At 48.5% G+C, this 21,102-nt stretch overlaps 2 protein-coding genes across 3 annotated transcripts; one reads left to right on the top strand and one right to left on the bottom strand.

Moving 5' to 3' along the window:
• Window positions 1-5,772: 5,772 nt before the first annotated feature.
• shbg (sex hormone-binding globulin) lies at window positions 5,773-14,290 on the top strand. Its single transcript, XM_015340602.2, has 9 exons — window positions 5,773-5,796; window positions 6,031-6,230; window positions 7,857-7,954; window positions 9,218-9,407; window positions 10,194-10,352; window positions 11,210-11,369; window positions 12,167-12,318; window positions 12,688-12,895; window positions 13,647-14,290. Exons 2-9 carry the CDS (start codon window positions 6,135-6,137, stop codon window positions 13,904-13,906), a joined length of 1,323 nt encoding a protein of 440 aa, XP_015196088.2. The 5' UTR covers window positions 5,773-5,796; window positions 6,031-6,134; the 3' UTR covers window positions 13,907-14,290.
• A 1,729-nt stretch (window positions 14,291-16,019) lies between these two features.
• LOC107076609 (BTB/POZ domain-containing protein 17-like) lies at window positions 16,020-19,678 on the bottom strand. Of its 2 annotated transcripts, none has more exons than XM_015340708.2 (2): window positions 19,462-19,678; window positions 16,020-17,997 (listed from the first exon to the last, which is right to left on the bottom strand). In XM_015340708.2, the coding sequence occupies exons 1-2, from the start codon at window positions 19,489-19,491 to the stop codon at window positions 16,663-16,665; spliced, it is 1,365 nt and encodes a 454-aa protein (XP_015196194.2). In that variant the 5' UTR covers window positions 19,492-19,678; the 3' UTR covers window positions 16,020-16,662. The 2 variants fall into 2 exon arrangements, 1 of the variants encoding a protein (XP_015196194.2); XR_011187221.1 differs by lacking the exon at window positions 19,462-19,678 and adding an exon at window positions 19,218-19,452 and having other exon boundaries at window positions 17,938-17,997.
• Between the last annotated feature and the right edge of the window lie 1,424 nt (window positions 19,679-21,102).

Genomic DNA, 21,102 nt, shown 5'->3' with positions numbered 1-21,102 from the left:
TTCTTCATTCCGACGAGCTGCCTCATCTCACCTTTCTCTGCCTGAGCTGTGTGAAACAGGCTGAGTGTAACCCAGCAGGAGGGACACACTCTGGGCATGAGGCTGGTCAGCGCCCAGCTGTGTGAAACAGGCTGAGTGTAACCCAGCAGGAGGGACACACTCTGGGCACGAGGCTGGTCAGCGCCCAGCTGTGTGAAACAGGCTGAGTGTAACCCGGCAGGAGGGACACACTCTGGGCACGAGGCTGGTCAGCGCCCAGCTGTGTGAAACAGGCTGAGTTTAACCCAGCAGGAGGGACACACTCTGGACACGAGGCTGGTCAGCGCCCAGCTGTGTGAAACAGGCTGAGTGTAACCCGGCAGGAGGGACACACTCTGGGCACGAGGCTGGTCAGCGCCCAGCTGTGTGAAACAGGCTGAGTTTAACCCAGCAGGAGGGACACACTCTGGACACAAGGCTGGTCGGCGCCCTGTCCCAGGCTGAGTTTAAACCAGCAGGGACACACCCCAGGTGAGTGAGTTTATTTTTCTGTTAAGTACGAATAGATGCAGGAAGAGAGGCCATTACTTTTTATTAATGTCTTTGTACAGCTGCTTGAGATGGCCCTGTGGCTGGGAAAATACACCATAGTGTCAGTGAGCAACACTTCTTTTGCATTTCTGTGCAGTACATATTCACACAATTTGCCTTGTCATGACTTCCCATAGTCTGCACCAGGCTTTGTTGTTCCTGTGTATCTCTTTGTGCTTTGTCATGCTTTTCCAATGATGTCTTTGGATCTTTACTACACTGCTGCCACAGCAGACATTTAAAAGACTCCTTCCTCCTTCAGCAGATTGCACAGACAAGCCACTCTGGAATCACATTTAAATCATAATTAATAATAATTGCTGACACTTATATAGCTCTTTTCTGGACACTCCACTCAAAGGGCTTTACAGGTAATGGGGACTCCCCTCCACCACCACCAGTGTGCAGCCACACCTGGATGATGCGCCAGCAGCCATAGTGCACCAGTACTCTCCCCACACACCAGCTCTCAGTGGGGAGGAAAACAGAGTGATGAAGCCAGTTCAGAGAGGGGGATTATTAAGAGGCCGTAATTGGTAAGGGCCAATAGGAAATTAGGCCAGGATGCCGGGGTTGAACCCCTACTCTTTTTGAGAAACACCCTGGGACTTTTAATGACTAAAGAGAGTCAGGACCTTGGTTTTACATCTCATCCAAAGGACAGCACCTTTTTTAGTGTCCTCATCACTATACTGGGGCATTAGGACCCACATAGGCCTCAGGGTGAGTGCCCCCTACTGGTCCCACTAACACCTCTTCCAGCAGCAGCCTTAGTTTTTTTCCCCAGGAGTCTCCCATCCAGCTACTGGCCAGGCTCACACCTGCTGAGCTCCAGTGGGTTGCCAGCTGTGAATTGCAGGGTGATATGGCTGCTGACAAAAACACTTAGCTCCTTGAAGCAGCATTGTCTTCTCCACACCCCCTGTCTTCTTAGCTCTCCAGGAGGGTTGCCCTTTGTGTTCATCCTGCTGCAGAAGCCACAGCCCTGTATAACCAGTGTGGCTCTGGTTTGGTGAAATATGACTGTCACGATCGCTACTCCTCCTCTTAAGGGCACTCCAGCCCTGCCTTGTTCTGCCCCATTACCTGCACCTGTTTCCTATTTCCGTTCCCCCTTAAAAGCCAGACGCAGACGTCACTCGAGGTTCCTCATCGAATTCCGCTTCGTGAGAGCTGGGGGTCCTGCTGCGTCCGGCTCCGTTATGTTTTTAACCTTCTGTTCCTGATTCCCCCGCCCCGCCGGTCCCGACCCGGTTCATGGTTTTATTCCCTGGATGGGTCCCCTGGCCTTGGACTCTACCTTCTGTCTTGGATGACCCGTTTGGATTTTCTCATGGATAGTTCGCCCCGGATTCAGCCCTTGGACACGCCCCCTGTCTCCATACCCTCTCCTGCATGACCTTTCCCTCAGTGGTTCCTCACTATTCCGGATCGTGTTGTCTGCATAGGGCCCGAAAAGAACTGTTTCGTGACAATGACATCACTCTGCTCCCAACAAGGCCTGATCATTCGAGCCTTTATTTATTAGACAGCTCATCTGATAATCTCACCAGATGATGTCAGTTGTGCAAAATTAATGAAAAAACTTTTCTAATCATAATACAATTGCCCTTTTATTCCTTAGATTTGGGGATAAACGTTTCACCAGTTGTATTTTTTGGAAATGGAAATTGAACGTGTTAACGGATGCAAGTTTTTAGTTTCACATCATACCTTGTGTTTTGCTAAAACTACTCTACTCTGCAACAGGCCTCGCAAAACGACCATAGTTAACACGGCCTGCAGGGTCTTTGCCAGACACGCGACAGATTAACGGTGTTATGTTACATGTCGCCACTGGAGGGAGACATTGCTGCAGTTTGCTCAGTGCAGTTTGCTCAGGGGGTTGCCGTGGACACTGTTTTCAGGGCAGTTGAAGTTTCAAGCATTTCTGCAGGATGCCTGTTCTCTCAGTTCCAAGATCTCCGATTTACCGATACCTAAACATCCCAATTCCCACTCTGTCCAAAAGGGTTAGCTGTCGTTTCCTTCATTGCACTGTTTCCTATATGACACCCGTAGCAATGGGCACCTACCCGTCACTGGGGCGATGTGGGACTCGCCTTTTCACCGAATGAGGCTGCTCTGTCTCAATGTACCTGTTCTGTTGAGAATTTGAAAACCTAATAAGTTTCTGGGAAATACCTTTGATATCATTCTCCTGCGGATCCACAGGACAATCAGTCAACAGTGCGCGCAGTTTCACTTTGGGGTGTCCGACATGAGAAGGTGGTTGTGCACGATTTCATTAAAAATGAACGCATTCCGGAACTCCTGACCAGCCCACATTCCAGCTGGATCTAAAACAGCGGTTCTATACCCGGTGCGAGACATGCCAGATTTTTGTTTTAATTTCAAGTGCAAAAACCCCCAAATCATTTAAAGACATTTTAGATCAGGGGTGCGAGAACGTGTCTGGTGAACCAAAGCGGTTACAGGCAGCCGCGAAGATAAAGCACCCTGATCCGAAAGCTAGCTCCCACGCGCACGGGGGCGGGGGGTGACGTCAGCCTTGTGTTACGTCACCTCGAGGCCCGCACGGCCACGTGAGCCAGCGGGTTCTGAGAGTCCCGATTCGACCCAGTCCGGGCAGCCGAGCCTGGCCTCGGTCCAGCTGGATTGTATCGTTCTTTCTATACTGACCCTCGGCGTGGCAGGGAACAGGATGGTTAGGCCTATTTAAACAGCGAGCGATAAACGGTCGGAGATAAGAGGTCACGGACAAAGCTCACGGGACTCCGCCAGTTAAATGACGCAAGAGGAAGCAGGAATTGAGCAGGAGGGATATTGGAGTTTTTTTTTTGGGCACAAACGGGCCAGGAGGTGATAGCAGCCATGTCACCCCGGCTGCAGGGAAGTGAGATCCCTTCGGTTCTCGCCTTTGCTCAGCGGAGACGGTGCTCTCTGGGAAGGTGGCCGGCGGTAATGTCAGGCGGAGCTATGCCAGCAGGCTGTGGGAAGAAACAGAACCGCTTCAAATCAGTCTCTCTCTCTGTCCAGACCGTCGAAACCTCCGCTTCTCCCTCCGTCTGTTAATACTGTGTGCATCTCTCTGACTGAACCAGTTTCTTGCTCTGTACACACAGGGCATGAGCAGTGCTGTGCAAATGATCTTGGCCACATTGCATTGCTCTGCTGTTTGCTCAGTGGTTTTACTTCTTTAGGCCTTTTAAATTAATATCAATATAGTGAGAAACAAATGCTGCTGATGGGGAGGAGCTCCTGCCTGAGAAGGAATTAGACTGGTTAAATGAATAGGATGGATTTGGCACTACAGTCCTTCATATTGTCTGCTCGTTTACAATTTCAGCTTGTGCTGTTGTGACGTTTCAGGTTAATGTGCCCAGAAACATTGCTCAATGGACGCAGCGATCACAATCTGCTAGCTTGTTCATGCTCATAATGATAAGTCAGCAGCCGTATCACCCTGCAGCTTACAAATGACAGCCCACTGAAGCTCAGCAAGTATGAGACTGGTCAGTACCTGGAGGGGAGACCTCCAGGGGAAAAACTACCGTTGCTGTTGGAAGAGTCTCCATTACCTGTGAAGCACTTTGAGTGGAGTGTCCAGAAAAGCGCTATATAAGTGTAAGCAACTATTATTGTTAATAATAAAGTAAAGCCTGAATATTGTAACGCGGGTGAATCATGCCTGGAGCAAAACTGACTGTTTCTCACTTTGATCGGTCTCCCTTGTGTCCTGACGCGTAAGGACGCCCCCAAGCGCAAACAAACACGTTCCCCGAAGGTTTTGTAACCAAAAACCCAGGGATATCGCTTTCTCCGCCCCCTGCGGGTGTCCGTGACTCTTGGTCCACACATCTTTTGTTTGCTCTGTCGATAAACCCGAAACGATGAACCCCTGAACTGCTTTTCAGAAATGAGAAATGCACACTTGCACCACGGCGCGAGGGATGGAAGTCGGGGGACCGTCTCGCGGACTGACTGTGAACACACAGAAACTGGGGTCCCCCCCCCCCGGCACCGGGACAGGACTAAAGCGCAAACAGCAAACGTGATTCATTTTAAAAAGTGCGTCCTATAGACAGAAATGTACAAAAAGTTCAGTTCTCAGATTTTGTTTTCTCTCTCGAAATGTTTTCAAAATTGTTTTAGTATCATCTTAGACCGGTTTAGAATAAAAATTAGTTTGAGGTCGTCATTTACCAGATAAAGGAAAATTTCATCTTCCGAGGTGGGGGTGGGTGTAATATCGTTATAGACTGAGGGTTGAAAGGGATTACGTCTGACGGATCTCGATGGTCTCACTTTTGCGTCGTGTGTGTTGTCCAGTCGGCCCACAACAGCGTTGCGCTATTGACCAGTGAAGACCTAGAGGGACAGGCGATCAGTGAACTAGCGCCGGGCTGGGAGGAGACCAGAGGCGTACGCGTTGGTCCCGGTTTCCGCGTGGGTCCTGCAGTGAACCGGTTTATTCCGAGTCGTGCTGTTGCCCTGACCGTACATTGATGTCATCGTAGACTTTGAGCTGGCGTGGGCTACTCTTGCGGCGTGGGCTTGCGCGACAGCTCGCTCTCTGTGTCAAACGGGGCGTCTGCTTTTAATGTCTTGTGGGCTCGGGGCCTCGCCCGCGTTTCTCACCAGCCCTGGGGAGCAGGCAGGGGGGTTGCGTGAGCGCCAGGGGGAGATGTAGAATCTTGAGACGGTAACAGAGGTTTAATGGGGGGAAACTGGAGAGCAGCCCCCGAAGTATGACCCCCCCCTCCCCCAATCACCACCACTCCACCGGTAAGAGGCGGTCCTGAGTTCTTCAGTAACGATGCACCAAATATGAAAACGCGCATTTAAGAGCGTTCAGAAAGATGACACGGTGCAGCTGAACAACGCAGGAACATTAAAGCCGTGAACCCCGGGAGCAATTCGTTTTGTTCAGCGCGTTTCTGTTCTGTTTTCTGAGAACTTTAACAACCCTGCCTGTGTTCCAGTCCCGCCCTTTCTGCAGATAAAGCAGGAGACAAATTCCTGGGCCGGCGTGTGACAAAACCGGAGAGGATTCCAGGAACTGTTTCACAAGGTTGAAATTATATAGCGCCTTTCATAGCATTCATCTGCAGCGCTTATCTCATGACGTCAGTCCCAACCGCAGCAGAAGCGCTGTCTTAAAGGGATGAAAAAAAAAAGCCATGACGCTCAAGGATCTTATGTTATTAAGAACAGGTAGATCAAGTATGATCATATCATAGAAATCAAGAATTTATGCCCCTGTATTTATGCTGCGTTATCGCATATTGGGTGTGTGCTCGTCGGTGGCTACAGGGTTATACAGGGGTGAAGGTGAGCACGCGTGTGCCCCCCCCGACCAGAGCCCCAGGAGCGATCGATACATCCCGGGGGCAGAGCGGAGAGCTGTTTGTTCCAGGTAAACACCAGAGCTCGCCTGCCTCTGCTCCCTTCCGACAGTCCCAGCACAGAGAGCTGCCCGGGGGTCGCCACGGGAGAGGGGGGCGTCGAAGAGCCGTTTTGGCGAAGTCTTCTTTCTTATTCTGGGTGTTGGTGCTGTCAGCATGCGAAGGATTGGCGCTCTGGTGCTGATAGCCAGCTTGGCGGCGGTGCGGTGCAGGAGCTCCGAGGAGAATCACGGAGAAGGCGGCGACGCGGAGGTAAGCGCCGCGGCCCGGGGCAGACATCACCCCCGCGGGCCGTACCCAAGGACGGGAGGCGGGGGAAAGGTGCCTCTCTGTGGTTTAGCCACCGCCCGCTGGAGCGCAGCGGCAAACTGTCGGTCAGCGCGGACTTGTTAGCCGCGGAGATGGTTTTAGAGGGAAGACGAAAATGGCAGCGAAATTACGCCCCTCGTGGAAGGGAAGAAGACAGATGTCCCCACGGAACCGTGGTGGGCAGTTATAAAGCCACTCGCGGTCCGGTCCCCACGGAACCGTGGTGGGCAGTTATAAAGCCACTCGCGCTTATCTGAGTGAAGTGGTCCTTTCTGGTCTCCGCAACCCTGTGCACTTCTCTCATAAACGCCACTTTGGCTAAGCTTTTTATCCGAGCAGCTGAACAGCTCAGGTTTGGCCTTCGCCTTTGCTATACAGTTCGCTGTTTTTTGAGGATTGTCTTCTTCTTGGAAGCCCCAATAAAGCAATTAGTCAATTAGGAAATGGTGGTGTTCTTTCCAGGGAACATTCCTGCTGGGAGCTCTCATTCAGCTGGGAATCTTCCCGATTCCGGTTCCGTTTTGCGCGGAGAAGCTTGGAAGACGAGCTTCCTCAGCTCCGTGACGTTGCACCCCTACAAACAGCACAAACGATGAAACCCCCCTCAGTCGCTAGCGCTGCGTTTGTGCCGCTTTGTGCAGTTGAAAGTAGAGCTAGTACCGCTACGAAGTATTAAGACGTGTTAGTTTAAGCCTCTTTGTAAGAACATATAATTGTTTGCTAAAGTTCGGTTTTTGAGGCTACATCCGCAAATCTTCTGACTAGGATCCCAGAACACATGAGAGTGAATCTGACAGCGGATTTGAGGAGTCAAGAAATGAGAAGAAAACAAAGAAAAGGTTTCAGACTGAGAACAGGCAGGAAGGGTGGCAGGTGCATGGAGCAAGCTGGCCAGTCATGCCGCTAAAGCTGATTCCTGGAGATCCTTCAAGAAAGAGCTGGATGAGACCCTCAGTTCACCAAGCGTACGATGTCTCGGTTATATAGCAATTTGAGAAGTCACAGCAGAGTTTGGCGACCTTTTGAGTGTATTTAACAGACAGGTCCTTCTGGTGAGCACTACAGAACCAAACTGCAAGTATTTTCAATGTCCTTTCTGATCCTAGTGCAGCCTGACCAATCTCTTGCAACACTCTAAATGTCAAGGCAAAGACAATGTGTATTTAACCACAGAATGTAACAAGGCACATATGGTATTGTAATACTCGAAGTACCAATAGAATACATATTCTAATGTCCAGCAGTCCTGGGATATCAGATTCAATGAAAGTGGCCACAGTCATAAACAACAGGGCAGATATTGTCTGCCTGATTTCTTATCATAAAGAAATTACACTCTACAAGGTGCAAGCACGGACGATTACAAATAGGAAGAGATCCCACTTGTGCGCTGGGTGCCTGCTAGGATCTCATCTGGCCATTTCATGAGAGATGTGCTGGAGTCACTTTCTGTGACAAGAGGTTTTGCTGGGTCAGTGCTTGCTGTTCTGAACTGGGGGAGCGAGACAGAGGGAATTATCGGGTCGGGGAATTATTGAAATTAAAAGCAATCTCCCTTGTGCACATCAGGACTACCTAACTGGAGATGATATCCTAAACCTTGGGCAGCAGTGGGGCACAACAGAGCCCTTCACCACCATGACAGCCAACCTCTCCGATGTCACCAGGTAACAGCTGGTATCATTATTGCCCACTAAATACAAGGTGTCAGATATGACCAATAGAGGGCACACTAGTGTAGGTTTAATATGTTTCTTGTACTTTGCAACTGATTAAAACATGCAAGACAGAAACTATTGTTTTGGCAGTTAATTCAAGGCAGTTAATTAACGTGCAGATGGGAGCAAAACACAGAGGCTCCAGAGCACCTCCTGCAGGGCTGGGTCTGTTACTACTTGGGTGGCTCACAGGAACTGTTGGTGTAAACCACATTTTAAAAGACATTTACAAGTTCAGTACTGTACATGAGACAGGTACTTTTTTGAGGTGGGGGTCCTCCACACTCCAGAGTTGTCAGGGACTCACGCCTCCTCAGCTGTTAAGTGACCGAGCTGAACTCATTATTCACTCAGTTCTATGTCTTAGCCGCCCTTCATGCTCAAGCCATGCAATGAGCATTGAGCAAGGGGAGCGGCAGTCCCAATTTACCAGACTGGTTATTACATCTCAGTAATAAAATACATTTATTGACTTTATAGAAAAAAATGACAAATTTCAAATTAAGCACAAACTACAAAGTTCCAAATTAATCGTGAACTTTGTGACATGAAGCAGCCCTTCCTGCTCAGTAGTCACTGTAATGACGAATGAAATGTACTAGTGAATAAATACTGGTTGTGCAGCAGACATTTCACATTAGAAATGTTCCAATGTTATCTGCAAGCAGAGTTAACAAGCAAGTAGTATGTGTTGGCAAAACCATCTCAAAATGGAGAGCAATATTTCTACTGGATTAAACGAGATGTATTCACAAACCTGCTTGCTTACAATGTCACAGGGCCGCTTCACCTCACCAGATGTTTTGTTGCCTCTTTCTGAATTACAGAACATGGCACTGCGCAGACCTGGAAATCTAATCTACTGTATTTTTGTGATGTAAACTGGAGGTTAGACAAGCTACTGTGTCCATTTTACTGTTATTGAGCTTTGAAATGCGCTCATCAATGCTGATTCTCTCTAAGGGGAGTTGCAGTTCCCCTTTAACATCAGTGCCTTTGACCTGTTACACCTGGGCAGCAGGCTGGTGCGAAGGCTTGTGTCTCTGGGTGGAGATCTGAGTGCCTGGGTCGAGCATGACAGAGGAGTCCTCACTCCATTGAACGCCGCTGGCTGTTTGAATCTGCCTGTTAACCCTGGGGCTCAGGAGCGCTGCATGCTGAGCAGGCCTGGTCTTCGATTCTGTCCCCCTCCCCCTCCCCTCTTGCACGTAGCATAAAATCCTCCTTCCAGTTCCGCACCTTGGACTCGGAGGGCGTGGTGTTTTACGGCGACACGAAGGCTGGGGAAGACTGGTTTGTGCTCGCGCTGCGGGGGGGCATCCCCGAGATGCAGATCGGCAAGTCCAGCTCCCGGGTCTCGGTGTCGGGGGGGCCACGCCTCGACGACGGCCGCTGGCACCAGGTAAGGGCCGGGGGACAGGGGACGGGGTCCCCCGTCCTTCTCCCCATAGAGATCATGTCGAGATTTGGGGGACAGTCTGAGTTAAAGGGGAACTGCAGCCCCGGTTTCTCAGACTGGTCATTACATCTCGGTAATAAAATAAATTAGCTGATGGTCACGCAAAATTTGTACTCATTCTGCATTAAACACAAAATCGCGAGCCTTGTAAACGTACTGTGTGGTCTCCATGTTGTAGAGAGTTCACATGAACTGCGAGGTGAAGCGGCCCTTCCTGCTCACTAGTCACTGTAAAATGACTCATGTGATGTGAGGTATGAGCTAATAAGTAAAGACTGCACAGCAGATATTTCCTCGCAGACATGTTCCAACGTTATCTGCATGCAGAGCTAACAAGTAAGAGTTTTGCCAGCAAACACTAGTCTCGATGTCAAGAGGTGTATCCACAACGTCATAGTGCCGCTTCACCTCACTGGAAGTTTTGTCACCTGAATCACAGGCAATGACAGCAACACAGCACTGCACATACCTGGAGATTTTGTCTGTTTTGTGATGTAAATGGAAGTTTTACACGTTACTGTGTACATTTTACTTCCATTGTAAATTTACTTTCTAACCCCAACTATCAAAGAAGCCCCGGATTTTCCCTTTAATCCAAAGACATGATGGTGGCTAGGAGGCATCTTATTGGGCGACGCCACGTCTGTGTAGATCTTCACCTCCCCTTTGTCCCTTTTATGCCCTAACTCTCCCTCTGGGTTCCCTCTCTGTGCCCCCCCGCTCTCTCAGGTGCAGCTGCGCAGCGAGAATCAGTTTGTGGTCCTGGAGGTGGACAGGGTGGCCGTGCTGACCGTGGGGCTGCACTCTGTGGACGACTCCGAGCTGCTGGGCCAGATCCGCCTGGCGCTGGGGGGGATTCTCGTCGACAGTTCCCTGCTCTTCCCTACAGTCAGTCTCTCAAGACGTCTGTTGGTTGTTGTTGTTTTTTTGAGAAAAACCACCCATGCATACTGTTAATCCTTTTAATCAGATAAGACAAGAATTAGCCCAGCAGCTCTATAAGCCTGCAGCTCTCAACTGGCAGCCCCACTGAAGCTCAGTAGGTGTGAGCCTGGCCAGTACCTGGATGGAGGCCTTCTGGGAAAAAGTAAGGTTGCTGCTGGAAGTGGTGTTAGTGGGACCAGCGGGGGGCTCTCACCCTGCGATCTGTGCAGGTCCTAATGCCCCAGTATAGTGGCGGGGACACTATACTGTAGTGGGCGCTGTCTTTCAGATGAGACGTTAAACCAGGGTCCTGACTCTCAGTGGTCATTAAAGATCCCCGGGCATTTCTCGATGAGAGAAGGGAGTTATCCAGGTGTCCGGGCCAAATTTTCCCCCTCGGCCTTTAACATGGCCCCAGGATTGTCCCCATGTATGACTGGCTGGCACTCAGCCTGCGATGGACTGGCGTCCCATCCAGGGTGTACCCTGCCTTGCGCTCGTTGCTTGCCGGGTAGGCTCCGGCTTCTGCGACACCGACGGGTGTAAAGTGGTTTGGTAAATGTCATGACATGACAAGAATTATTTGAACAGGTTTTCATTTACAATAATCCTCCGTCCAAGAGTGTCACTCTGGTTTTACGAGGGAAGACAGAACAGAGAAAGAAAGAAAGAACGAAGTATATACTTTGGTTCTAGAATAAAGCCCCTTGTGTTTATCCCACAGCAGTGAATGGGATGTTCCTCCGTGACCAGTGGAGTGCTGCATGTGAAGCTGCTCAGACTGATCCTCCATCTCGCGGTTTGTCTGCCTGTGTTTCCAGCTGCGCCCGGAGATGGATGGATGCATACGTGGGGGGACCTGGCTGAATCTGAGCACCCCATGGGTGTCGACCCTTCGCACGGAGCCCAAGCCCTGCTTCGCCAACCTGATCCAGGGCAGCTATTTCCTAGGCACAGGTCTCGCGTTGTTCCAGAGCACAGGTGAGAAGCCCTGCCATTCCATCCAGCAAACTGCGGGGGGCGCTGCTGAGCTGAGCAGTAGCCCGCACTACCGGAGGAACAATTAAGGATTTATTCCATGCTGAAAAGAAAAGAGACACAAAGTTTTTGGCTGTGGAGCCTGAACACCCGAAGACGGCTCCAGAGCTGAAACATTGTGTCTCTTTTCTTTTCTTTTCAGCAGGGAATAAACCCTTACTTGTTCCTTTGCACCCTGCGCACGCTGATGCAGCTCCCTTCTTGAACTTCTTCAGCCCGGCTGCATTCGATTAGCAAAACTCCCCAGCTGGAAGCTAGCTCACACTGAACGGTGTTATAGCTGAGCACTTTTCAAACGTAAAAAGAAAAAAACACATGGGGGACAATGTGCAAAGAACTGTCTTGGAGCAGATTTAACTTAACAGGTGGCACAGCCTGTGTACAGCAGCTAAGCCCCCTATATTTAAACAAAACCCAGATGCTTTTGAGAGTTCTGGGGGGAGTGACGTCACTGGAAAGATCGTCTTGTATTCCCACCCACCCCAGCCCCTCCAGAAAGAGACCCGTGTGGCCATTCTCTGCATCTCCCTAAGTGCCAAGTTTTTCACACTTCCACTTGTCTACCCACTATCCCATCTGTGTAGCCTGTGTAGTCTTTTCCTGCACCTGTGCATGAGTGCAAGATGCTCTCACCTCCCCATGTATTGTCCCAGCTGGGCTATAAGTGGTGCTGGGATTGGGAATGCTGACAAGATGCACCGCTCCCCCCAGACTGGCTCACTCCCTATTTTCCAAGGTAGACTTCCCCCTAAGCCCGGAGAACAGGACCTTGACTGTGGAGGTGAGCCTGCGTCCGGAGAGGTGGAGTGGCACTGTGCTGGCTGTACAGACCCGGGATCACCGATTGCTGCTGTCCCTGTCTCTGGACGTGTCCAAAGACTGTAACGAACTGGTGCGCCTCTCCGGTCTCTCCTCTGTTTCACTCACGACTTAACACACTTGCCTCATCTTATCACTTTTTGGAGTGGCATTGCGTGTGCAGAATGTCGTCTTCTCCTACATCTTTCCTTTTCCGATACCAAGGTCCTTGATAATGCGGTTTTTAACAGTCTGAAGCAGTGCTGCTGCCGTGCCTTTCTCCAGCTGTCTCCTTCATGCTCCAAAACTGCCTTTCCTTCTACTTGGTCAGATAAGGTATAATATGTTCTGTGCATCCAGGCTGCTGGCTTCAGCTTAAACCCTACAGGTAATATGACATTGACTTGCATACCAGTTTCCAAGGATCCTCAGATCCATCTTTCTTTCGCCTCCTATTCCTCAGTCCGCGCAGCTGGTGGTGTTCACGAGTACCTTGTCAGTGCACATGTGTTTACCTCCGGACCCTGAGGACAACCTGGTGGTTGTCATATCAGAAAAGGAGGCCCAGATCAGGACTGGGCCGGACAGACCCCCCGCAGTGCTAGAAGACATGGAGGAGATGTTGGAGGCCTGGGAGAAAGGGGCCCTGCTCTCCTTTGGTGGAATGCCAGGTGAGTTGACTCCTCCCAGCCCTGTTGAGCAAGGACTCTCCCAGGCTGCCTGATGAGGGAACTGTCAGACACAGGTGGTCCTGTATTTTTTTAATCAACAACATCGAATGTAGGCTAACTCATGGAACTGCTGATTTGAGTCTGGGCTAGCTAACAGAGTGTGACCAGGACCTCCTCGCCCAGTAGTCCACCGGCCGCTGAGAATGAGTCAGACAGGGTGTCCTTGGCACTGCAGGAGTTTTGTGTGAAGCGTTTTTCTGTCTCGTGAACACCACACAAACACCTGTTGTATTCACAAATCACTTGTGGCACTAGGCTGAGTAAGACGTACCACTGTTCCATATGTGGAAATCTTTATGAAGGATCAAAAGGTTCATTCTAGATATACTGCTCCCAAACCGCTTCTCTAACTTTTATGGTGATTGAGGGAGATTATGTACAGTATGTTGTTGTTGCTTGGGATTCCAGTCCTGTGCAGGACTATGGAAAGAGGAGCAGTTCAGAATAGCCAATAAAGCCTGACCAGCATGTCGTTATGAGGATGCAGAAAATGAAAGCATTGGAAGTAGAGCATGCAGACTCCACACGGACAGGTCCCATGTCAGACCCACAGCCCTGGATCTGTGAAGCAGAAGTGCTAACTGCCATGACACCCCTTGTCATGGTCCAATGTCAGATAACTGAATCTTAAAGAGTAGAGCTCGACACTGTGACTTCCGTTCCCTTCCTGTTTGTGTTTCTTTTCCCACAGACGGTTCTGACACCAATGGCCCTGCGGATCAGAGCTACTTCCGGGGATGCATGTATGGGATCCGTGTCCAGGGGCGAGCGCTGGACCTGGATCGGAGTTTCTACAAGCACGGCTCCATCTCGTCGCATAGCTGCCCAAAGAAAAAGATTGAAAAGCCATCACACTCCCAATTCTTTGGAGGCAGACTTTCAGTGTCTGGAGCCATCAGTGTCTGGAGTAGCACCATTATACAAAAATACAAAGCTAAAAAAGCTCACTAGAGGTAGCTCCAGTTCCTTGGGCTTTGGTCCGCTGCACGTTTTACAGCTATCCAGATGATGATTGGTCAGGACCTAAAACCCCACCTGGGCTTCTTATCACAATAATAGCTCAAGGAAAACAAATTCAGGTGGAATGAGACCCAGGAGATGGAAGCAAAGCCTTACTTTTCCATTTATACTTTTATTTCTCCCATCCGGAACAGCAGGCTTATAAAAAAAACAAAAAGCAGGCGGCAGTAATGATAAAAATTCAATTCAATTCAGTTTATTTTTATAGAGCGCCTTTCACAACAAGGGTTCCCCGGGGCGCTTAACAATGTAAGTGACCATACATGTTATGAATACAGAACAGAAAAGACCAGAAGACAACGGAGGGAAGGAACCAAAAACTCCTTAGTAAGGAGAAAAAAAACCTCTAGGGGGTCCAAGGTCAACTGGCTGCCCAACCCCTTTGGGCATGCTAACATTATACAATTAAAAAAGAAATGAATAAAGGTATTAATCCATCCATCGTGTCTTCTGTCAGTATTCCATGCAGATCTCTGTAATTTACAAACAAAAAACGTAACTGTCTCTGCAGACTGAGGTATTTTAACACATTTCCGCCTTCAGCCTGTTTCACGAGGAATGACAGCAGCTGGAAGGTTGGGAGAAATTAGAATAGTTTATTGGGCTGTGTTGAATGAGCCCGGCTGCCTTCATTCCTCCTGAACTTCGATTTAAAAACTCCATTACTTGTACACAAGACTGATTATCCTCAAATTCTGCAGGAAATGCCATGTGCCTGTAAGTGGTAAACATGATGGCAGCCGTTAAGCTCATTAAAGTTTGTGTGCCAACGCATCCTCATCCTCCTGTTTCTTATTTTGTGGCGAGTCAGGACAGGAGAACGTCTGTTTTTTCAGAAGAATGTCGCCTTCATGAGTTCTGAGTTTACTGGATGAGACACACTCTGGAACACACAGACAATCATTTAACACAAATTCTCAAGGGTTTTGTGTAGTTCAGCCAGTTCAGGCCCTGAAGCAGAGCGCAGGCTGGACCCTGGCCGTCAGACAGCAGCAGGTCAGTATCCCCTGGACATGTGTATCCCCCCTCCCTACTGCGCACAGCCTCCACGGAACCTCTAGGATCCTAAATGCCTTTGCTTATCACGATCTGGATGGAAGACGAGCCAGTTGTCCATCTGGGCTTATATCGGTTTCTCTGTGTATTCAATATGTTACTCTAATCCTTAGCAGGTAAAAAAACATAAGAAAAATCCCCACCCAAAAAGGAGGGCTCCCACAAGACAGGGGAACTCGACAAATGTGCAACATTTGTCCTTATGAAGCAAGTGAAGACAAGAAACGCAACGTTTCAGCTCTGGGGCCTTCTTGAGGTGTCAGAAGAAAGAAACGCCTGAAGAAGGCTCCACAACCGGCGAAACCAATTTTCTTTCTTCTCCTTTAAGCATGGGTTAAAGCTTTACTTGTTCCTGTTCAGCCTACGCACGCTGACCCAGCTGCCTACTGGAACTATTAGTCCTTATGTGTTATATATTAATAATTTTATATGTTGATAATGAGAGGAATCGGGCGTCCCAAAGATAATGGATTGTGCGCATCTCAGAGGGGGATACAGAAATAGATTCTCAGGGGATATTGAATTGGATACGACACTGTCCTCGGTCATCAATATCTCACTGTGACCAGCGCTCCCCATGGGACAGAGCACAATGTCCCCCCCACCTTCTAGGCTGGGCAGTCGTGGGTTGGCCTCGGACGTCTGGACTACAGCAGAAAAACTACACAGGGTGAGAAAGTTGCGCCTTTAGCCCTTCAGACTGTCGTGAGGGAGTGAGGGTCTGTGTGTAACTGTACACTCGGGCTCAGCGCCTCATGGGGGATCAATGACAGACATGTACTGGACTCGCTCCTGCACCCCGGTGCCAGTTTCTGTGATATTCTGCCTGTGTTCCCGTTTGTTTGGGCCGGACAGGTCGGTTTGCTCCAGCAGGTCCAAAACACTTCAACTTAACAACACAGTGAAAGCTGCTCCTCAATCGCAACCAGTATAGATCTCTCCCATTCAACGCCACACTGAAACAGAACCATTCAAATGGTTTTATTTATGTATATTTATGGATACTGCTACTCAGAACAGGGGTAAGAGAATCACAAGCTAAGCACATTCTAGCTTGGTTTTATAAAGAGATAGATGTTCCTTTAAAGATACATTTTTAATGAACAAATCTAGACTCGAAACCTGCTTCTTTAGAAGGGCTCTTTTTTAATTGTTTCTGTGTCTGCTCCTTTGCATCCCAAACCCTTATTGTAATTAGATAGGTACTTTATCAATCCCATGCGGGAAATTCGAGTGCTACAGCAGCTAGGCACAATCAACACAGTACATTGCAAATGTAGTAATACAGTAATACAATAAATAAATGGAATAAAGATGTTCATGTAAGGATACATTTTAATTAGCTTTACAGTTTGCAAGGTTGGAAAAGAGACCTGGCTGTGGAGAATGCAGAACTATGATAAGGATAAGGTGTGCAGATAGAACAGGTAAACTAGGAAAAACAGCCCCCCACAGAATGCACATCACTGCTATTATGATCGCTCTGTACAAAAAGTTATTAATTTTGATATGCTGAAGCTAAGTAAAATGCTGTTAATTTTTTTAGAAAGACTGTCAAGTATAAAGTAATGTGCTCCCAGCAATCTGAAACCTAACTCCCTTCCTTCTGTTGGAAATATGGAGGGGAAGCTCTACAGGGCGGTCGGCTGATATTCCTTCCACTCTGTCTGCCCAATGAAGTGAAGCCTCATGGTGTCGTTGCTGACGTACTGCTGCCGCTCAGACTGCGGGATCAGGTCTTCCACTCTGTTCTCCGCCCCTGCAGAACTGAACGTTTTCACCGCGGAGACGAACCACTCGCCATTGTGGAACGTGTGCAGCAGCACAGCGAGTCTGTGATCATGGAGAGACTTATCCAAGCTACAGTTCTCAACTCTCCATATTAACACTGTATTGTCCGTGTCTGTTACAATTTGTTCTTCTGTGTAGCAGTAGCCACTATAGCTATTGAGTCGCTGGAACTGCATTGTGACTCTTTCACCTTTGGGATGAAAGGTAATAGACCACGTGCATTCAGCCAAGAGTGTCTTGGTAGTAAATCTTATCTGGTGTGGTGCTTTACCTTGTGCTGAGTAATTCTCCAATTGCCATGGGCATCCACTATCACTTGCTTTGTACAGTCTCACAGAAAATGGAGCTGAAGGGATGTTGTTGTGTTCACTGAGGATTTTAATATCAACCGAGTTAGCTTGGTAAGTCAGGGTGCCTTTTCTCTCTACGTATGAACAGATACTTTTGTCACCTATCCCTGAAAATTGGTATTGATAGAGCTCGGACGGCTTCATCACTGGGAATCGAATGTTCTGCAGTACGTCGTTCGTTTGCTCTGGATGATCAGTCAGCCAGTCGACTGCAGCCTTTAGCAATGAGACCTCATTCGCAACCACCAGGTCTGACCTCTTGAGGAGATGGTGTAGGTCATCAGCGTCAATGGACGTCCAGTCTGGAGAGCTGATCACCGTGTCCATGTTCCAGGCAATGAATTTATCACAGGCCTCCCTCAGCTCTGGTCGATCAGCGAGTCGGCCATATTTCCTCCAGGAGATGGCTCTGTTATACATTCTGGGAGTACCAACGTTCTCCGACATGAATCCCTCGCAGCTCTTCTTAAGGCTGGTGACATGGTACTTGTCCGCCAGCATACAGACGGGAAGAGCACTGGCAGTAGTGATGTTGATTGTCCCAGTGTAGAAGTATCTCAGGAAGTCCTGAAAGTGGGGCAGACACTGGTCATCCTCGGTCAGGTGGACCGTGCTCTGCTGGGCCTCTGGCCAGTGCTGACTGCACAGCATGGTCCTGAAGATGCTGCTCTGGGTCACCAGGAGGAGCCTGTGGGTGTGGATCTGCAGGCTGCTGTTCACCACGAGCAGGAGGTCACTGAACTCCTCGCTGTCGAAGAGGCCAGGGAAGAGTCCTATCAGCTGCTGCTGGTGATCCACGAGTTGATCTGGCTCAGACACTTTGTACTGTGCAAAGAAAAATTAATCAGTGAAGCCATGACCAACCTAAGAAATGCACGCACTATAGAGTAGCATTAACTCATAAAATAATCTAATTTAATTGTAATCAAATCTGATATAATGAAATCTCTCTGTGCTTTGTATTATGTTGTCAAGCAAATTTTAATGAACAGCAGGACTCCAGCGCAGCACTGTGGCACAGTGGATAGTGCCGTTTCTTCACAGCTCCAGTGTCCAGGGTTTGAGTCGGTTTGGTCTGTGTGGAGTTTGCATGTTCTCCCCATCTTGACATGGATTTTATTTGGGTCTTTTATATGAGTCGGCGTTTTGCTTAAACTCCTCCATCTGTACAGTTTCTAACCGCTTCTTCTAACACAGGGGCGCGGGGGAGAGGTAGTCTATCCCAACAAGCAGAGAGGCTACATCCTGGACAGGACGCCAGTCCATGGCAGGGCACACACTGACACCAGGGTCAGTTTTCCCAGAAGCCAATCAACCAACCAGTTTATCTTTGGAATGTGGGAGGAAACCAGAGCACCCAGAGGAAACAAACACAAGGGGAACATGCAGACTCCACACAGATAGCAGTCCAGGTGTGGATTGGAACCCAGGCTGCTCAAACTCTATTCAAACAACCTAATCTATCACAGGATCTGTTGCTACAGGAGACAATTTTGGCTACAAACGTTGACTTTATATGCATAAAAATGTTAACTGAATATAGAATTGCAGTAACAGCTCAGTCTCCTGCTGGACGAAAAATAATCATTATTCATAAATCATTGCAACCGCTGCTCTTACATTCAATATATCTAGACTTCTTCTAAAATTAAGAAGTTGCAGTAAAGTTTTCCTGTGGTGTCATAACAGGGACTGCACAACACACAACTGCTCCTGACTGAAGCAACAGCCAATGGCGTTTGAAGAACGTCGTCCGTGAAAATATTTAAAATTGTGGCTGGAGGATTGTCAGTTGCTTCTTTTTACTTTTTTTCCTGTTCATGTCATAATTATCAATTGGTAGGTTACGCAGGTATAAATACAAAATGGCTGGACCAGAGACTTCTCTTTTTAAAAATGTTCCCGTTCATGACCACCGCTGTAATTCAGTACTAAATCAGAAAACATTTGACCGTTAACCTTCATGCAACCCCACACTGTGCGTTTCACTCCTAACCGTGTGGTATTCAAGAAGTCTGCATTAGTGACCACTCCCGAGAGATCACCTGTGCTCAGGCCGTTGCTAGAGCGACAGCAGGTCGCTCGCGGCGCCGCCGGGGGCGTCCTGTGCAGGAGGTGGTGGTCCCGAGGGTTAAGGTTGTCTGGAGAGCGGAGTGCCGCGTTGTCCTGGGTTGGGCAAGTTATGGCGCAAAACAACAAAATCGTGAGACAGAATCCCATCTTAGAGGCATTCTGAATGCGTTATGGGGTTTATTTCTAAATGGCGTGCACCCATGTGACGATACTCACCATAGCTGGGACTTGCTGGAAAAATGACATGGGATACAATAGGTGCTGGCCGAGCAAAAGTCTTTCGGTTTCGCTTCCAGTTGTTTCCTCCCTCACAGCGCCTCAGGGAGCAGTGAACGGAGAGGATACTTTCTTGCTTTTCTTAAGCAGTACCTGTGTGATTTCTCTGAAAGCAGTTTAATGTCGGCGATTGTACGTCGATTAGTTTTTCTTTCTCTTGGTACGCTTTAAAAACACCGGCAGTGCACGTAAATAGATTTACGACTCAGAAGTGACATCCAGCTCCACCTACGTGGTTTTAAGTGGTCAAAAAATATTAATTAGATTGTTTTTTAATTGTTTTTTTTAACTGCTTCGACTGTATTCGGCCTTTATCATTCAAGAAAATACTTCTTGTCTTTTGGTTGCCCTTTGTATCTTTTGAGTACTTGCACAGCTTTCTGCTGCGTTCTTTGTTGCCCTGGTTTTAACTTCAGCTGAGTTCTTGATTAGCAGGCTAAATTACCTAGTTTTCTGTGCATTCAATTGCATTCAGCTGTTAAAATACTGAATTGAGATGTGTAATTGGTTTCAACACACTGCCACTTTCTGAATTCCAGAATTCATTTCGCTTTGTTGCTTGTATGTCACCAATTTGAATGTCACCAACTGGACCTCTGCAGAAGAGACAAAAACACATTTCTAATGCACTGTAGTTCCCATCTGTGTCTGTTCCCATGTGTGATCATTTATTGAGAGCTGCTGGGTCTGAAATATGGGCCAGCAAGTGGAGGTGAGATTGCTTAAAAGATTTGAATGCTGATGTTTTTTGAAACCATACACTTAACGGGGTTTATAATGAAAGTTCGGGAGGGATGACAGCAGACTCTGCTGTGGGTCATTCGCAATCACTGTTGATGTCATTATCTCACCTAAAATACTCTAAATACTGTAGGTGATCCCCTTCTCTCTCCCACATACATCTCTTTGCCTTATGCCTCCACCCCTTGGTCACTCCTCAGTTCACAGGGAGGTCCCAGCCTCCTCGTCCTCTGGCCAGGAGGTCAGCCCTCAGCCATTCAGTACACTTTTTTCTTGGGTGTTGCTCCAATCCAGCCCCAGCAACCACTTGCACGGACTGAAAAAGGCCTTTTTACGAACTGTTCGATAATGCAGTAGGGATTAATAATAATAATAATAATAATAATAATAATAATAATAATTGCTTACACTTATATAGCGCTTTTCTGGACACTCCATTCAAAGCACTTTACAGGTAATGGGGACTCCCCTCCTCCACCACCAGTGTGCAGCCCCACCTGGATGATGCGACGGCAGCCATACTGCGCCAGAACGCTCACCACACACCAGCTCTCAGTGGGGAGGAGAGCAGAGTAATGAAGCCAATTTGTAGATGGGGATTATTAGTAGGCCATGATTGGTAAGGGCCAACGGGAAATTTGGCCAGGACGCCGGGGTTACACCCCTACTCTTTTCGAGAAACACCCTGGGATTTTTAATGACCACAGAGAGTCAGGACCTCGGTTTTACGTCTCATCCGAAGGATGGTGCCTGTTTACAATATAGTGTCCCCATCACTATACAGGGGCATAAGGACCCACATGGACTGCAGGGTGAGCACCCCCTGCTGGCCCCACTAAC

Source organism: Lepisosteus oculatus, chromosome 3, assembly GCF_040954835.1.
Source record: "Lepisosteus oculatus isolate fLepOcu1 chromosome 3, fLepOcu1.hap2, whole genome shotgun sequence".
NCBI classification, from domain to species: Eukaryota; Metazoa; Chordata; class Actinopteri; order Semionotiformes; family Lepisosteidae; genus Lepisosteus; species Lepisosteus oculatus.
Note: the sequence above shows the minus strand (reverse complement) of the source record. Positions and strands in the feature narration are given on the sequence as shown.

Excerpts from the sequence above, each read along its gene's own strand:
- shbg (XM_015340602.2), top strand. The coding sequence starts at position 6,135 with ATGCGAAGGATTGGCGCTCTGGTGCTGATAGCCAGCTTGGCGGCGGTG. Across the intron at positions 6,231-7,856 it reads GAGAAGGCGGCGACGCGGAG|GACTACCTAACTGGAGATGA; the intron begins GTAAGCGCCGCG and ends TGTGCACATCAG. Across the intron at positions 10,353-11,209 it reads GTTCCCTGCTCTTCCCTACA|CTGCGCCCGGAGATGGATGG; the intron begins GTCAGTCTCTCA and ends CTGTGTTTCCAG.
- LOC107076609 (XM_015340708.2), bottom strand. The coding sequence starts at position 19,491 with ATGTCATTTTTCCAGCAAGTCCCAGCTATG. Across the intron at positions 17,998-19,461 it reads TCCAGCAAGTCCCAGCTATG|TACAAAGTGTCTGAGCCAGA; the intron begins GTGAGTATCGTC and ends TTCTTTGCACAG.